Genomic DNA, 17888 nt, shown 5'->3' with positions numbered 1-17888 from the left:
CCGAAGTTCTGTGGCCGCCTTTGCTGCCTAGCCGACCCTGAGCTTCTCCCCCTGGCAGGTAAGAAACTGTCTGTTTTAATGGAAACTGTCTCCAGATCTGGCGGCCTCATTATTATTCCTAAATGACAATTATTCTTAAAAACTGACATATGCCTACATGGCGGTTACGTCTGAGTAATCCATAAAATCCTTATTTTAAACCACTAGGGCCTGTAGCCTGCAAAATGCCATAAGAACAGAAGAAGGTGGGCAGCAGAGACGGGATGGCCTGTCATTGCCCCTGCTGGTCGCGCCAGGGACACGGCAGCAGCAACAAATAAACACAACCAGAAGAACACAGCTGCACCTTTTATTGGTACGGTGACTTCGCAGAGGCTGGTCTGAATACAGAGTTCCTAGTAGCGACACAGCGCGGTCTGACGGCACGGCTGAGGACGTCCCCGCAGCCACAGAAGCACATGGATAAACGGGGTGGTCGTGTTACAGGGGGGTTGAGCACATACAGCAGGTGAGCCATGCAGCGCAGCTCCGAGGGGACGGCCACCCGGGGACGCAGCATCTCTGCCCCAGGCGGCAAGTCTCAGCGAGCTCCTCTGGATCGCGTAGACCTCTCACTGGAGCGACCCTGTCACCCCACCAGCTACGGATGTGAAGCCACACGTGTCTGAGCTCCTGTGACCGATGGTGGCGCCAGGAGAGGCCACGACGGACGGAAGGGGCTCGCGAGGCACGTAAGCAGAGACACGGCGCAGGGAGGAGCGGCCTCCTCATCAGGGAAATGAAAAACTCGGGACTCCGTGCATGCGTGTACAGGCTTGGCGCTGGCGGGGCTGAAGCAGGGGCACAGTCTCGAGGGCTTTAGGTCCTCTAGGAGAAACAAAGAAAAGCATGTGGAGGAAAGAAAATTCTAGAAACGAGCTCTTTCAAACGGGTGTTTCAAGGGAGCACCACCAATTGCATAAAGTTATAAAACAGGGTAGTAAACATGTACATCATGATCAGGTTTGTAAAGTCCAAGGAAACACGACACCTACAAAGAAACGGAACGTGTGTCCCGCACAGCGTGTTCTAGAAAAGCGACGGGCCAGCAAGGAACACGTGGGCGGCGCTACTCTACAGTGGGCGCGCCCTTCCTCCCCCCACGCTTTTCCAGGCCCTTCTCTCGCCACGTAGGGGAAACACGGCCCCAAGGCCGTGGAGCCCAGGAGCCAGAACGGACGGATTCCGCCTGAACGGCGGAAAGAACGCGCACGCGCACGGCACACGCACGCACGTGCGCGCATGCGCACAAGTACAGGCGGGCCCTGGTGGCCTCTGCTGGCGCGTCCTGGGTGGCTCTGCGTCCACGCCGCGGGAAGCACCGGGGACGGGGCAGCCTCGGCGGCGGCCACCACCGGGCAGTGTCGCTGCGTCCACCTGCTGTGCGGCCCTCACATGGTGGAGTCCCACAGCTCGGAAGGCAGCCGGCCGCAGGAGGCCCCGTCGGGCTTCTTCACCAGCGTGGGCTTCTTGCAGGGAGGAGGGGGCGGCGCCCTGGGCTCCGAGGGCTGCAGGAGGTGCTGCCAGTCTCCTCTCCCCTCGCAGAGCTTCCGCCTCCAGTCCAGAAGCTCCTGCAGGGCCACGCTTTCGTTCTCCGAGAGCCTCAGCTGATGGATGACCTGGGGTGTGGGGGGAGGGGAGGAACAGCAAACACAGTGAGCGAGTGGAGAGAGGAAAAGAGGCACACCGGGGCCGGGCTGGGTGTGAGGGGGGCTCAGGCGCTGCTCGGAGCCCTCCAGGCACTGCTGTCAAGAAACTGTACGGCTGCTGGGCAGGGGGCCGCTGAAGTAAGATGGCAGACAACATAGTATGTACGACAGGTGCACCGGCCCAGGAGATGAACCTCCAGGCGATTCCAGAAACACTCAAACGTGTGTATGCCCTTCGCCCTCTGTCATTATACATGTTCTTACGACATCTCACACTTTCCCCTCATTTATCACAATTGTAACCCTGTTTGTAATGGGTGCTTTTGGGTTCTTCGAGGCTTGCCACATGCTAGGGTTCAGCCCTCCCATCTGTGGGAACGTGACCCTACTCCTGACTACAGAGGGATAACCCAAGGATGGAGCCCTGCTCCAGAGGGCCCCTTCACGGTCCGTGTTAACAGAGGACCATACTAATATAGAAGTGGTTTCCAAGAGTTGGGTGTGGCAAGGGACAGCCACTGCAATATCCAACGGGCTAGTATGACCCGGGCACCTGCAACCCCAATGGAGAATCAGCACATACTCCTTTGCAGCAGCAACTCAAAGCAGCGAGCTCAACTAGCAGCTATGTGCTCTCTGACCTTGCGCCTACAGAGACAGACTAGGAGAGCATCGTGCGGTGCAATTCCCTCTTGCTTCCTCAGGATACCATTTTTTCTGGCCATTCTAAAGTGAGTATGCCAGACATCACAGTGGGAACACAGGAAAATTCAGAAGAAACAAGAAGTCTCAACCCACTTCCAAAATGCCTACTGCTCTGTTCTGGTGCCCCTTCCGGCCTCCCCAACAAAACAAAAGAGAATACAGGAAAGCAGGACATGGCAGTTGGCTCCTGGGTAGAAGCAGTCACTCAAAAGCAGCAAGCACAGTCAGTGCTCCAGGATGGTTCTAGAGTGAACACCTTTAACCTGGACACGTGAGCCTACTGTCTACCCGCAAAAGAAGAATTAAAGCTAGAATAAAAAGAAAAAAAAGATGGCAGAAGGTGGAGATGTGGTAAACCACAGAATCTGGGAATTCAAACCCATACTGGGAGTGCAGAACTAGATTTCTGGAGCTGGTTACTAGCAAAAATAGATCCCTCAGACTGGATGTACATATAATCAGAAAAAAACACCCCCCCCCCCCAAAAAAAAAAACCCTAAGTGTGGGAAACAGGACTGTGATGGTCTGATCCCTGAAGCTACCTCCAGGAATCAATGCCGAAGTAGTATCCCCCCACCCCTTAAAAGGGTATTTTTCTCCAGTGTCCAGGAAAGCACCAGAACAACCTGGAAATGAGGCATCCTCCTGCTGGGAAGGCTTTTGTGGAAGCCAGACTGCCCCTACAGTCACAAAAGTGAGCCAAGAAAGAGAGGATGTAAAAATTATTATTATTGTTTATTTATTTTGAGAGAGAGAGAGTAAGCTGGGAGGGGCAGAGAGGGAGAGAGAATCCCAAGCAGGCCCCATGCTTTCAGTGCAGAGCCTGATGCGGGGCTGGAACTCACAAACTGTGAGATCATGACCTGAGCGGAAACCAAGAGCCGGATGCTTCACTGACGGAGCCACCCAGGTGCCCCCAAACTATTTTTCAGTAATTATTTGGGGTGCTAAATATGTACCAGGTCCTTTTCTAAGCACCTTAGAAACATTAACTCAGCAGTCGTCCTGAGAATTGTATAAAGCAGTGCCACCCTTTTGCAGATGAGGAAATTGAGGCCCAAAAATGTAAAGTGTAATTTGCCCAAAGTTCCATGGGAAATGGTGTAACCAACCAGTCAAGCTCTAGAGTCTGTCTTTTTAAGTATTACTTTATGCTGCTTATCACTGACTGAATAGCTGTGGGGCAGAGTTTGATGTATGCTAACGACCAGCATCCCTATGCCATGGTCTTCTTTGTTCCTTTCCTCAGTGGGGTTCATGTGGAATCTGTATGCTTCCTCCACCAATATATTTTAACCCCTCTATTCCCTTCACCAGTGTATGCTCGGCAATTACATTTAGCCTCAATCCTGTTCACTCTATGGTTTTTAAGCATCGTATACATGTTCCTTGACCCATGGTTAGCACATAGTAGCGATCTCTGGAAAATACTGTCATGGGATTTATTCTTGTGAGAGAACATTTAATTCTACCAGTCTCAGCTGATTTTTTCCCGCCAAGTGTCCTTGAGAGATCATCTTTCTTAAGTAACTTAGCTTGAGGATGATCTAATTAGAAACAAAACAAAACTTTCCTATCTGCATGGGATTTGATAGGTCATGGCAGTTTACTTACTAGAAGGAAAAAAAAAAGAGATAAATTGCCCAAATCATATATTTAAAGCATCAGATAGCTCTGGCAAACTGAGAACCAGAAAAACTGAAATTCTGGATGGGGAGACTCTTTCTGAACAGATCATTACCAGCTGCTTTCCCCACCCCCTCACCCCCCCTCCTGGGACATTTGCCAATTCTGAGTTCTTTTGTAGGTCTAGAGAGCCTTTTCTAGAAGAGAGAGGAACCATACAATGTGTTGCAGTTGTATGAGACTAGAGGCACAAATTGGGAAATTGAGGACCCTCAAAGGATGGCCATTTTCCCCAAGGGACATCTGTTACATTCTTCAGCTGCATGCACGCGTGGTGACTTAAGCCAAAGGCTTATGAAAAGCAGCGTGAAATTCCCCTGCATGGTTGGAGGCGCTTCCGAAGCAAGTATCTGACCGGGGAGATAGGAGCCTCAAGCCCCTGACTGGTCTGCAGATTTTGCAGCTGAGTGGGGCACGTGGGCCTGGGAACTCTGAAATGCACAGCTGGAACACATCTGCACTCCATCGGGGCTAAGGAGCACAGACACCTGGCAGGCTCTGGGCCAAAGCATGGCAGGCGGTGCTGCCTGGAGATCAGGGATGGAGTAGACGCAGGCTGGTTCTCCGCTGCAGCTCTGTGACTGGATTCTGGAGGTCCTCCCTGCCTCAGCTTCCTAGCGCGATGGTGGAATCTCTGGGGTAGAAAACATCGTCTGCAGGGGCGCCTGGGCGGCGCAGTCCGTTAGGTGTCAGACCGAGGCCCAGGGCATGATCTCACAGGGTGTGAGTTCGAGCCCTGTGTCGGGCTCTGTGCTGACAGCTCAGAGCCTGCTTGGGATTCTCTGTCTCCCTCCCTCTCTCCTTCTCCACCCCTTGTGCTTTCTCTCTCCGTCTCAAAAGTAAATAAGCCAAAAAATAATAATAAACATAAATAAATAAGTAAATAAATAAAACCATGGTCCACAGCATCTACAGTTTGTTAACACACATGCTTACTGTGCGATCAGAAATTACATGCAGAGACAAGGAAATTTACCCGAGAGTCAAAAGATAAAATGGATTCACAGATGATCCAGATGTAGGGCTAGCTGATAACAACTTTAAAGTACTTATGATGAAATGCCTAGGGGAGAGGAAAAGATGGACAAATCGAGGAGATAGCGGAATATACCCACATAAAAGGAGCCCCAGAAGGAAGAGGTGTACAAAGAACGTGGCAAGGCAATATCCCAACAGATAAGTCCCCCAACTTGCAAATGGAATCAATGCACACACTTCAGAGGCTCAGCAAACCACACAGAAGGCAGACCACACGCAGACCACCACCACCAATAAGAAAACACGAGGCGGATCCTAGGAAAGCAAAGGCAAAGGAGAAAAGCTTTAAAACCCTAAAAAAAGACACGTCGCCTTCAGAGGAACAACAGCGAGAGGCAAAACGAACTTCTAAGCAGAAGCCAGGAAACCGCAAATCACAGGTGACGGTACCGGGAGAAAGGAATTCAGCCTAAGACTCTGTTCTCGAATAAAAATACCCCTCAGAAATAAAAATGAAGTAAAGTTGTTTTTAGACAACAAAAAGGAGGATATTTGCCGTCAGAAGTCTTTAATTTTTTTTTTTTTTAAGTGAAAGAAAATGATCCCGGACGGAAAAATGGAAATTTAAGAGAGAATTAAAGACACCGAAATTAAATCCAGGGGTAAATAGGAGTAACATGCTTGGAACGTCTTGCAGACTATAAATTTTCTGCGGAACAAGAATGCATGCCAACAGCAACGGCGGGAGCCCCGAGGGGTTACATGGAGTTTAGAGGTTCTAAGGTTCTAGCAATATGAGGAAGATAGCCAAAGTAACAGAATCCCTTAAGAGTCAGTAAGTCAAAAATGCAGGCTTTCTTCTCTAGTGAGACTACAGGAACGACAGGGGAAGAATGTATAATGAGCCACTTATATGCAGAAAATGTGAAATAAGAAATACTGCATTAATTAAAAGAAATCAAGGAGGGTACAGAAAGAATATAAAAATGGAGGCCCAGTCTAACAAAACAGAGAAGAACCTAAAAACTAGACAAACAGAATCCAAATCTCTACCCAGCTGCTGGCATCGCTCTTCCGTGGCGTGAGGGCCCCGGCTAGATCATGTCCTTGCCAGTGCATCTGATAAGCATCCAGCCCTGTCCACTCACCAGAAGCCGAGTACCACCACTCTGCGTGTCTTCTCAGTCCTAGACTCTCTCTAGCAGAGCCCTTCCTAATGATCAAAGATATATGCGAGATGCGACGCTCCGCAAAGTCCTTCATGATAGGAACACATTTGCAGATTGAGCCACTGGATGGCAGTCTGTGGAGAGTGCCTTTTCGTGGCCGCCAATCTGAGGCTTGTGGGGAGGGGTCTTGACATAAAATGCCCCAATCCCCCGAGTTACTGCTTCCCTTTTTTGAAAAAATAAATAAACGCACTTTCTCAGAGCTTCTCAGTGTTTACTAAAAATATGTGTATTCCTAAGTATATTATAAAAGGTGAAACTCCTATGCCCAAACCATTAGAAAGCATTTTCTTAATGAGGATATTGATGTCTTGAATAATGGAGTAAGTAAAAAAGACAGCCATCTTTGAATCAACAACCAAGAGCTTTCTGTGCTTCCTTGATAAGCAAAAATTTGACTGATGTTTGCAATAATCAACTAATGCTCAGAATAAACCCTTTCATTGAGAGATCCCATGGAACTTTATTGTCTATTATGGAGATTAATAGGTATTGAGTAAAGTCTAATAGGCACATAAGGATAGTTGCCAGAATGGTATAAATGAGATGTTAAAATACTAACATTATTGATCGTCGTTTAAGAAAGAAAAACAAAGAATTTTCACAGTTTATTCCTTAGATGAAGGTTAAAATTCCAGGTAAGGATACACTTTCAACGTCACTACTTTCAACGTAACAAAGTTCAGAGGGCATTTTAAAATTATCATCTGTGAGACCATACATAGAAGATCTGGAGATGAGCGCGGTATGCCCGGATGAATGATGTTCAATCTGCTTTATTTAGATTTATTACATTTATTAGACTGTGAGGCAAAAAATCATATTTGTTACAGGCAGAAAAGGAGCTTTAGTATTTTAGAATAGCAAACAAATGCAACTACGGATGTCATTTAAGTGGTAGTCAAGGAGGGACACCCGGGTGGCTCAGTCGGTTAAGCGTCCGACTCTTGGTTTCAGCTCAGGTCATGGGTTCGTGGGTTTGAGCCCTGTGTCGGGCTCTGTGGTAACAGCATGGAGCCTGCTTGGGATGCTCTCTCTCTCTCTCTCTCTCTCTCTCTCTCCCTCTTTGCCCCTCCCCTGCCCTCTCTTTAAAAATAAATAAATAAACTTAAAAAAAATGGTGGTCAGCGCACCTGGGTGGCTCAGGGAGTTAAGCGTCTGACTCTTCGTTTGAGCTCAGGTCATGATCTCAAGGCTTCATGGGTTCGAGTCCCACATCGGGCTCTGTGCTGGCAGCATGGAGCCTGCCTGGGATTCTCTCTCTTCCTCTCTCTCTGCCCCTCCCCTTCTCACCTCGTCTCTCTCAAAATAAATAAATAAACTTTAAGAATAATGGTGGTCAAGTACTATACAAGCACCCCAAAGTATTCACCATATTATTCAGCACTATAAACACATCTGGGTCAATGTTTCTCCATTCTTTTTTTTTTTTTAATTTTTTTTTCAACGTTTATTTTTTTATTTTTGGGACAGAGAGAGACAGAGCATGAACGGGGGAGGGGCAGAGAGAGAGGGAGACACAGAATCGGAAACAGGCTCCAGGCTCTGAGCCATCAGCCCAGAGCCCGACGCGGGGCTCGAACTCACAGACCGCGAGATCGTGACCTGGCTGAAGTCGGACGCTTAACCGACTGCGCCACCCAGGCGCCCCAATGTTTCTCCATTCTTTAAATTTCCTGCCCTCTTGGTAACAACAATAACCCTCTTCCTCTACCATTATTTCGAGTTTCATGATAAATTAAGTATTATCATGAAAAAAGAAATAATGGACTTTTTAACAAAAACTTTAGTTTTGAAAACAGACTTGTAACTACAGAGAACACACTGATGGCTTCCAGAAAGGGAAGGGATGGGGGGAAGGGAGAAATAGGGGCTGGGAATGAAAGAGAACACTATCATGATGAAAATAATTGTTTGAATTTAGTTTTGGTATTGGGGGGGAACCATTTCTTTTCAGGAAGAGAAGAAATGATGCCAGGGATCAGGGATGCAACTGGAAATGAGTGCCTAGCATCTGCTGGCTTGACACCCAGGTTTCACTTACTGATTTGTTGTTTGGCTAAAGGATGCCATATGGGTATCTTTTAGCTTCAAGCTTGTTTACCGTTGCTTCAAAGATTTATCTCCACCCCATGTCACTTCAGACAGCTAGTCACTTATTTATTTTCTTTTCTGGCATGTTTTATATTATAGTGTTTGGACACAAAATCATCATCTTTCGGAACCAGGAAGCAAGTGTTATAACTGGGAACTTAGAAATTGTCCCATACCTATGATGCTGGACGTCCACACTCTATCACCTCTGTGCCACACGAATATTACAAATGCTCTGCTATGTAAAAATTTTTTTTTAATATTTATTTATTTTTGAGAGAGGGAGAGAGAGATTGCAAACTGGGGAGGGGCAGAGAGAGAGGGAAACACAGAATCTGAAGCAGGCTCCAGGCTCTGAGTCATCAGCACAGAGCCTGATGCGGGGCTTGAACTCAAGAACTGTGAGATCATGACCTGAGCCACCCAGGCGCCCCGCAAATGCCCTGCTTTTAAAGGAACCATGCTTAAAAGTGTATTAACGTGTTGCACATGGCGTAGGGATGGAGTTGCTCAAAAAGGAGTTTTTTTAAAACTTCTTTCCCCCATTTACCTGGGAAAGGGGACTTATGGAGGACGGTCTGGAGAAACTTCACAGAGGAGGAAGTACCATTTGATATGAATGTTGAAAGTTGAGGTTGCCACCTTTTGGAAAAGGGGGAAAGAATAGGCAAGAAGAGGCCTCTCCACAGGACCTGAGGTAGACAAGTGTCAGTAGTGACCCTGGACTCCCATCCTTTCTCAGAGGACCACCAGTCCATGAGCAGATGGGTGCAGGCTGGAGGCAGCATGGTGGAAGATCCAGGGTCTACAGCAGTGCTTGATTCAAATCTGAAATCTGCCACCCAGTGACAGTCTGTGACCCAACTCATCATCCTCATCTGTAAGGTGGGACCACAGTAACAATCTACCTCCCCAAAATGAGTGAGGATTTACATGAGTAATGTGTGTGGGCCACATAAAAGAGTATGTGAAAATAGTGAGTGCCCTATAAATGTAGGGCATTATGATCTCATCATCATTCGCTCTTTGACTTGAGAAAATCCCTAAACATTGCTGAATGGTGATTATCTTGATGAGTCAATTGGACAACATTAAATGAAAACACTTCTCACAACTTAGGGCCTTAAATAAAGATAAAGATAAAAATTAAAATAAAAATAAAAATAGGGCACCTGGGTGGCTCAGTCGGTTAAGCAACTGACTTCGGCTCAGGTCATGATCTCACGGTTCGTGGGTTTGAGCCCTGTGTCAGGCTCTGTGCTGATGGCTCAGAGCCTGGAGCCTGTTTCAGACTCTGTCTCCCTCTCTCTCTGCCCCTCCCCTGCTTATGCTCTGTCTCTCAAAACTAAATAAAAACTTCAAAAAAATAAGTAAAAATAAATACAAATACAAATAAGTCTCTTCCTTAGCAACACGAAGCTGTCAAAATACTGAGCAACATACTGCATTTATAAAATAACTATGATTTCTGCACATATGATTTAAAACTAAAGAAAGTTGTACAGAAAGAAATGAAAGGTCCGGAGTTCCTTTGAATTTCAGGAGTAAGATAAAAAAGGGTATAAATAGATTTTAGTTGAGTAATTTAAACTGTTAAGTGTAATGTTGTGGAAATTGAGATTTGTATATGTACTTTTTCAGGGGTCCTCAAGTTCTCTGGATGATCTAATATATTTCGCATTTTTATTTTCATGATATTTTTTCAAAAGTAATACAATCGTGCCTTGGATCATCTGAATGCCTACTTTTAAAGCCAGTGCTCAGTGAGACTTTATTCTCTAACTTCTTATTTTATTTACAAGCAGGATGCCACACGGAATATCACTGATATTGTTGCAGGCTAACCAGAAGAGAGTAGTTGTGTTTAATATGCAAATAAGGCATCTCCCCCAAGAAAGCACTAAGTGATATTTCAGCATGGGTGAGATTAATAGTTTCCCAGCAGTTCAAGCAGAGAAAAGCGGTAGGGCCTTGGGTTAACCAACAGCACAAGACAGTAGAAAGGTAGTTCTTGGAATCTGAGTCAATGCCACGTCCATATTTTCACCAGGACTCTCATTCCAGCTAAACGCACTCATACCTACCATGAATGTGATACATTTTAATTGTTTGCTTTGGTAGGTTTTTGCCATGTTGAATTTATAAATTTGCTTCAGTTTTATAGCTGTAATGAGAACAAAGAGGATGAAGACATTTTATGGAACAATGTGTGTGTCTACACTTAATCACCATTATAATAAGTTAACTTCAGAAATGTTAAGGGTTTAGGGGGATTTTTTTTTTTCGTTTAAAAAGGGTCATATGTAATATGTAAGTGAGAAAATGTTGATCAATGTGGGTGGAATTCCCTGGAGGTAGAATCTGTTGCTTGATCAGATCATGGGTGTCCTTTAGGGTCCCAAATGAGTAAATTAATCTCTGCTCAGCAAGCACAATGCACCCAATGTACTTCGAGAGCTTAAACAGAGTTCGTGTCTGAATGTCTGCATGCAAAGGTTTAAGGGAAGGGAGAGAGTTTTTATCATAATTGACAACCAAGAAAGAATTTACTAAAAATCCAAGCAAACGGACATTTAGTTGGGCAATTTGAATTGCAATGTGGGAGACAGATTCACGTGGAAACCTGACTCATGCTCCAAGGAAGACAGGGCAGTTACAAAGGCGGAAGGGCGTGAGTGCAGTTCTCAGGTCCTCCAGATAAAAGAGGGGTGGAGAGGAGCGTAACTCAGGTTGGTTGGGTTAAGATGCAAATTAGGGGCTGAAACTTGTCCAACAAATCGCACTGGCTCCTCTGAAAGTGAAGGCGAACAGCTCCTGGTGTCCTGGTGAGGAAGGACTCAAGTCCGGGGGAGGGCTTGCAGCTGGCAAAGAGCTCAGAGGCCCATGAGAACGTGCAGAAATCCCCCCTCCCTGGTGGCCTCCTGATGCTGTTTTCAGAGACGCTTGCAGCCAGGCTTACTTGCTCTATATTGAAATCTTCTTTCACACAGTCTATCAGATTTGTGTTTTCATTTTTTTAAAAAATAAACTTAGGGCCAATTGGGCACCTCACCCCCATCAGGGACAGGGAAGGAAAGGAGGAGAGTGCCTTCAAGCAATGGCGGACTGACCCCTATCTTCCACTTGAGATGTAGTTCACATGTCACAGATTCAGATAAGACCCTTTCAAACACCATACAGCCCTGGGAACTTATTCAAAATGCTCCGTTGCTCTGAAGTCACATAGGGTGTGGGTGGTCCCAGACCCATTAGTTACTCGGAATTCAGACATGGCTAGATGGCTCTGAATGGCTAGTGAGTGGGGCCATTGAAAGACAGTGGGACAGTCACTGCAGACTTCAGGGTGGCCAGAGAGTGCAATGCCTTAGACGATCAGACAAGCTTACCCTATGCAGTGGTCGGAGAGTTTGTATTTCTCCCACCCCAGATTCTCATGTTGGGATCCTAACCCTCAGTGTGGTGCTATCTATAGCTGGGACTTTGGGGAGGTGATGAGGTCGTGAGGGTAGAGCCTCAGTGAATGGGATTAATGGTTTTATAAAAGAGACGTCCCACAGAGCCCCCTCACCCCTTCTGCCTCTGAGGACACAGAGAGAAGTCTGCGACCTGGAAGAGACCCCTATCCTGACCGTGCAGGTACCCCGACCTTGGACTTCTGGCCTCAGAACTGTGAGAAATACATTTCTGTTGTTTATAAGCCACCCAGTCTGTGGCATTTTGTTATAGCGGCCTGAGCAGACTAAGACATCCCATGCCCAGAATTATTATTTTTGGATGGCGTGGGGAAAAAAATGATACTATGGTGTAAGAGGTACAACTCCCAGACTTCTAGAAAATGGAGCAGGCCATCTGTCCATTTAAATGCCTTTGAAAACAAAGTCAGTACAGGATCTAATAATATACCTGGAAATTATTCTGTGATTTTTATTTTAAAATTTGACATTCGAAAGAAGTAGGAAAGCTTCAAAGCTTAGGGGCCAGTTGTTATTTGGAGTGGGAAAGCCGAAAGTCACAGTTCATGGGGAGTTGGGACAATCTGGCCCTCAAAGGAACAGACAGATGGAGCCACCTCGCAGCCATGCAAGGCCTGGCAGCATCATCGGAGTGTCCCAACCTCCCCCCACCCCCCCACCAAGTGGGCTGCACGGGATGGGGTGGCGTTTGTGATCTACAACCTCTGGTCAGTTTCGACCTCCTCAAACCTGTAGCCTCACGTTCTCCTCTCTGTTCTCAAGGACAGATCAGGGAAGGCAAAGACAAGCCATCCACACTCAACAAACCGGTGCCTCGGAACACCTCCTTTCGAGCTCCTAGCGGGCGCGAGCAGATATACATGAACCACATGGTCCAGGCGTTTCCCTGTGGGCTGCAGTACTCATCCTCAAGCAAAATCCCCTCCTTTCTGCAGGGTCTTAACAGGAAGATTACTTCATCGATAGTGTAATCCTTAGAAAATAGTGCCACTTATAACACCTGCTATTACTACGTCAACGACTCACTATAGGGATTAAAAAAAAGGGTTTCATCCTGTTTTTGAGAAAATCTTGCTGATTTGATATTTAAAGTTCAAGACATGAGTCTAGTTCTCATTTCCCCGCCTGGACTTGTAAAGTATTTTGTGTCTTCTAAAGTCCAGAGGTAGCAGGCAGACATGAAGACAGAATTTGCTAAAAGGATGTAAAGACTGAGTTCATGGAAGGTCTACATCTCAAATGGGTCATTTTCACTAGGTTCCTCCCTTTCCAGGGTCAATGACTCTCTCACAAGCCAGAGAAAACCACAACGTGGTGTAAAGGCTTAATGAGGTTTATTACTTGTATATCTTTTTCATTAATTTTCAATAGATTTCTATTGTGTCATTAATAGAATTCTCGGAGATGAACTAATTAAAAAATGAGATATAAATTTCTTTACTTCCTGTGGATATGCACTTCTATGAATAATATTAATAAATGTAAATTAATAATTTGCTACTGATGTTTTACCTTAAGTCTTTCCCTTCCAGGATAAAAATAGACTTTGTTAAATAATTCATATGTAAAATCATGTTGCTGTTCATTTGTCGCAGAATTGATTTTTCTATTGACTATTCACCCAAAGGTGAAAAGAGGCATTTACTGACATTTATGGAAATTAAAACAAGGAAGCTTCTTGGCTGACTGAATAGTGAATATTAGTGTTTCAAATGCAAATCCCATTCCTACTTGATGCTAACAAGATGTTGGAGGAGAAACCATTAAAAAGTGAAATTTGAAAATCACAGTTTCCAAAGCCAAAGTCTACCTAAATAGAACTGAAAGATGTGGCATAAAATAACATGTGATTCAAAAAAAAACTTTGATGAAAGGGTTGTATATTTTCATTCTTTGAAAAAAAAATTAAGAAAATGATCTGAACGTCAAAGTAGCATTTCTGGTTTAGGCAAAAAAGAGTTGATCCTTCTAACTCAGAAATAGGTATTTATACAGGATTTCAATTGAGTTCATTCTTGATCTTTTGTTTCTCCTGTTGCCATTTTGTTTCCTTTGTTGCCAAGGGGCCAAATAAAGGGGAAAATATCTTTTTAAAGGCACTTTACGAATTCTATTGTAAGCAATGGGCAACCAGGCAGTGAGGGAGGAGAGAGAGAATTTGAGCTTTTTACCTTATCTTTCAGTTTGATTTCTTAAAAAAGTTACTAACTGTTCTTGACTTTTATAAGTAGTATTATACTGGAACACGTTTAATATCATTGAAATGGACATTTATTTGCATTTGGTAGGTGATTTTAGGTTAATAGCTATGAATGAAAATGGACTCTGATGAGTGAATGTATAGTTCTTCTATTAATGGACAGTTATAAAATAGAAATTTATGATTGTACTATACATCATGCAATGTAATTAATTTGTGACATGCTGGGATATGGATTTTATATGAGCTCTGGTCTTTCACCTCAATTCATTAAAAAAAAAAAACCATGGCAGCATCAGTATGAGTGACTAGATTGTAACAAATTGATAACCTATATTTAGGGTATGTTTGTAGTAATGACGTATGATAGTAATGGGGTTGGAATCCAGAGAATATACAGAAAAACATAAATCTATTATACTGGAAACACGGAAAGTAAGAACATTACAATTTTTTTTTAAAAACGTGTTTCTTGGGATTATATGGGAGACTCGCCGCCAACAACAGGAGGTATTATTGAGGATAATTAATCTACTAGGTTTGATCTCTCCAAAGAATAAATCTATTCATGTAATTGCTGTGTTCAAAACGCTGCAGTGCCGCCATTTTGCCTGGCCTAAACCATCAAGTCTCCACTCTTTAGCAGGTTATGGAAAGTCCAGTATTTTCTGGCCACGCTGATTATTACTGCTTCGTCACCATCCATTCTCCCATGGACTCTCTCTGTCAGCCCATCAGATGTAGCCAGAATACACCTGAAGTTCTGTTTCTCTGCAGTGGTCCCATCTGTACGCCCAAACATGGGATCCTTTGAGGCTTCTAAGGCCCTATGTCTAACATCGTCTTCATGCTATTATTTTATATTCTTAAAGCATTTTTCACATGTGATTATTCTAGTTTCTCATAACCATGTGAAGTAAGCAGGTTCTGTATTATTAGCCTCATTTCAGAGATGCTGAAACTCATCTTTAGAGCTCAAACTCACTTGGCTAGTACCTGATGCATGCAAGTTCAAGCACACTGAGTTTAGCTGGTCTTCTCGGGTACAAACAAAAGGTCGTCCTTGTGTGTGAACCAGCAGGTCAAACCATGGCAGTGAAGTCTCCAGAGCCTTTGGAGGCTGCATGTAGAAGGATCCTCTCTCTTGTCTGGTTGTTCCGCTCACCAGGATCCTCATTTGCGTTAGTATGTAGGACACAGTCTATCTGTTAATTTATTGATATCACAATTTTTTTTTTCTGGAAACAACCACAATCTGTGTGTTATGGCAATAAATATAATTAAACAAGAATGAGAAAAGACACTTCAGGAAACTGGATATTAATAAAATAACCTAATCCGAGTTGATTTTTGAAAATCAGATAATTAGGAGAAGGGCATAGTTTAGCAACTCCATTAGCCATGGGATACACTGTGTTGGGGAAAGTTATTCTTTGTCATTAACTTTGATCTTTCCGTCCAAAATGGAGTTACTGGAGTTCAAGTTTCCACTTGAAAACTGGAGGTAAGAGAGGCCCTTCTTTACAATCATTACATGCACAAAAAGGTCCTATAAGTATTAAAACATTTCTCAAGGTGCCCAAGTTGTTATACAGGATTAACTTTGTGCCTGGGAAAAATTAAGTCCACAGGTTTTAAGGAATTTCTGAGAGACCAGTTGTCAAGAGTTATAAGCTTTCCTCTCTCTCTCTCTCTCTCTCTCTCTATATATATATATATATATATTCATTTAAATATATTGGAATATTGCTTACATCCATATATATATGCACATATATATGTATCCATATATATGTATATATATGGATATAAGCAATATATATACATATATATACATATATATGTATACATATATATGTGCATATATATATGGATGTAAGCAATATTCCAATAATTCTATCATTAGAAGATATAATTTTTGATATCATAAATACTACAGGGGCACCTGGGTGGTTCAGTTAGTTAAGCGTCTGACTCCTGATTTCCACTCAGGTCATGATCTCACTGTTCATGAGTTCGAGCCCATGTCAGGCTCTCTGCTGGAGGCACGAAGCCTGCTTGGGATTCTCTCTCTCCTCTCTCCTCTCATTGCCCTTCCCCCTGCTCATGTGCACATGCTCTCTCTCTCAAAATAAATACTTAAACTTTGAAAAACAGACTTCTTTCCAAAAATATATAATAAAAATCACCTGGAAGTGTATAAAATTAATTTGAATCCACTTGGGCTTTAAGATCCAGGCTTTCTATATCATTGACTTCATGAAACTTCTTCCCAATATCACAGTTCAGTTGCTTTAGAACCTATTTCTGACAGAGTCAGTTTTTTTTTTTCATAAAATAAATTCTTTCACCATAATTAGCTGGTTACAATTTCAGCACAATTGAAAACTTTCTGTTCTTTCAGTCTGAATTTTGCATTTAAAAAATGTTAGGCCACATTCGTGTCCAGAGCACCACATGTAACAAGTCAGGGAATGAGCGACACAGGTTCCCAAGTGACTCTCTTCCAGTTCTCTTTACCTTGAGTGGAAATAGAGCTGTTTGTCTACATTTTCTCCTTACAGAAAAGGCAAGCGATTACCTTTCACTTAGATTCAGAGCAGACCCAAATTTTCAAACCTGGCAAATGGTTCTCAAGAAAGACAGTACAATAAGAGTCCTAATTGATATTTTACATCCATATATATATGCAATGAGAAAGTTTACAATGAGAAAGTCTCCCTTTTCTAGACTTAACACTTACCACGGATGCCGATTCCAACTTGTGTTCATTTAAACATCTAGTAATACATAGAGTTCACGCCCCTTCAGCCACACTGGCCACCTTGCAACTCAGGCAAGGTCCTATTTCAGGGCCTTTGCTCTCCCCCCACCTAGAATGTTCCACCCTGACATCAGCATGGCACACTCCCTACTTCTTTGCTCTGTCTTTGCTCAATGAAGCTTTTGTTGACTTTCTTAGAACTTGCTACTCAACCCAACCTCCTTCCATACCTGCTCTTGTCACTCCCAAGCTTGCTTATCCTGTTTACCTTTCCTCATATGTTTTATTACCTTTTAGCATTTTATACATCTCACTTAAATATCATTCATTGTTTGCTTTCCAATGCTAGAATTTAACTCCCAGGAGGGCAAGGACGTTTGTTTTATAGACCAAGGTGCCTAGATCTGTGCTGGGCACAAGTTGGTACCCTGTAAATATTTGTGGAATGAATAAATGAATCTCTGAAAATTCAGTTCTGTGCCACCCACTTCCTTAGAATCCAAAACACTGTATGTATCTTATTATATGCTTTAAGTTGTTTTATGCATTACGCATAAATATGTGCAGAGTTGTATACAAGAAAAGCACACTGTTTTATACATAAAACATATAAAGGCATATTGTTCTTTATAGCCAATATAAGGGATGTTCCAGAGTCTTTTCTGTTGCATGTGACTTTTACATAAAACGCCAGCTTTAGAGCCTAATCACCATATAAAATGTGACTTTAATATCCTCCAACCAGTAATGCAACTGCCTGTGATTCTATTTACCAAGTTTATTGGTACATTTTTAACATGAGACTGAATTTAAATATTTGAATACATTTAGGAAATATTCTATCAGTCTGCTTCTCTTAATTCATCGAAAGCTGCTACCAGATGACAATTACACTGAGTTGGCAATTTATTGAGCGTTTGTGTTGGAATGCAAAAATAATTAAGATACAGTCAATGCATTCTCTATGTGCTCAAAGTCCCAGGGTCTACACACATGTGCATAATTCTAATACAACAAAATAGGTCATATAAAGAAGATATGCACTGTAGAATTACAGGGACCAATTTATAA

General features: G+C 43.5%; 1 protein-coding gene across 1 annotated transcript in view; it reads right to left on the bottom strand.

Annotated features, from left to right (window-relative positions):
• Nucleotides 1–335: 335 nt before the first annotated feature.
• The window catches only part of MYO16 (myosin XVI), a 609750-nt gene continuing 592197 nt past the window's right edge, over nt 336–17888 (bottom strand). Inside the window, 1 exon segment of the mRNA XM_043582911.1 lies at nt 336–1658. Within this exon segment, the coding sequence (XP_043438846.1) occupies nt 1431–1658 (228 nt within the window). The 3' untranslated portion in view covers nt 336–1430.

The sequence above is a fragment of the Prionailurus bengalensis genome, chromosome A1 (assembly GCF_016509475.1).
Source record: "Prionailurus bengalensis isolate Pbe53 chromosome A1, Fcat_Pben_1.1_paternal_pri, whole genome shotgun sequence".
In the NCBI taxonomy this organism is placed as follows: domain Eukaryota; kingdom Metazoa; phylum Chordata; class Mammalia; order Carnivora; family Felidae; genus Prionailurus; species Prionailurus bengalensis.
The sequence above is the reverse complement of the archived record's forward strand: the minus strand, read 5'-3'. Positions and strand labels throughout refer to the sequence as shown.